We start from the raw sequence: 1,078 nt of genomic DNA, 5'->3' as shown, positions 1-1,078 counted from the left end.
AAAAAAAAAAAAAAAGGATAGGGAAAAAGATTACAGGTAGTAGTAGTATAGTACACCACTCAATTCTAATCTAAAGAGAACAATTCACTTACCAAAAAGGGAAGATAAAAAAAAGAAGAAAAAAAGAAGAAGATGAAGAGACAAAAAGCCCCCATTGAAGAATATATATATGTTCCTTCAATATAATATATAACCTCATAAGAAGCTTCCTTCTAATTGGATGTGTTTTCTCCATTTTTTTTCGTTTACCTCTTCTTCTAGTCGCACTTGATGTTTCTGTAGATCCTCCTTACAAACAGATTTGATCCCAAGTATCCAACAGCTCCTGATAAAATTTTCACAACAAAGTTTAGTCAAATCAGTAACACCACCTGCTAGTTTGAAAGAGAATAGAGAGAGAGAGAGAGAGTGAGCCCACCGCAAAGGATTCCAAGGCCAAGACAAAACATCATGGTGTATCNTGTATGAAAAGTAAAAAATTCAATTACGGAAATTTTTATTTTAAAAAACCTAACTATTGCTAAAAATAAAACTAGAAAAAATAATTAATTGCATTCATTTTTACAAAAAAAGTTAGAACCCAGTTATATCCGGTTTAATGGTTTACCGGTTTTTGGATTTTTGGCGGGTTGATATGGTTTTTTACCGATTCAAATTTCTTTGGGTTTTGATATTAACTCAACCCGGATATGTTACCGGTTCGCGGGTTAACGTGGTTCGACTGCCGGTCCGGTGCGGTTTTGAAAACATTGATTATTAGCATTTTATGCCTTACTAATATATATCCTTTGCGCACTTTTATCTGTCGCAGGTCCGACCAAGTTTACAGATTGAATGCAATTTTCTAACCAAGTACTTTACGATAAATATTCACCCATGAAACCAAACGAGAGTTACTGTCTTCCAGCAGATGACCATACCTCGGCTTTTCACCTCTTTCCCGTGATATTATTTATCCTACGTGACCACGTAAATTCTATTCTGGGATGTATACATACAAAAATAAAGGATTCTATCCAAGGACACCATATTCAATGATCTAAGTGAATTGAAGTAAATACGAACCAAAAAAAAAAAA

General features: G+C 34.0%; 1 protein-coding gene across 1 annotated transcript in view; it reads right to left on the bottom strand.

Annotated features, from left to right (window-relative positions):
• LOC104769611 (transmembrane 9 superfamily member 1-like) overlaps window positions 4–1,078 on the bottom strand; it is an 8,202-nt gene continuing 7,127 nt past the window's right edge. The window contains exon 12 of the mRNA XM_010493876.2: window positions 4–325. Coding sequence (XP_010492178.1) covers window positions 258–325 — 68 coding nt within the window. The 3' untranslated portion in view covers window positions 4–257. The remainder of the gene's footprint in view (window positions 326–1,078) is intronic.

The sequence above is a fragment of the Camelina sativa genome, chromosome 3 (genome assembly GCF_000633955.1).
Source record: "Camelina sativa cultivar DH55 chromosome 3, Cs, whole genome shotgun sequence".
In the NCBI taxonomy this organism is placed as follows: Eukaryota; Viridiplantae; Streptophyta; class Magnoliopsida; order Brassicales; family Brassicaceae; genus Camelina; species Camelina sativa.
This window is presented reverse-complemented; position numbering and strand designations above follow the sequence as displayed.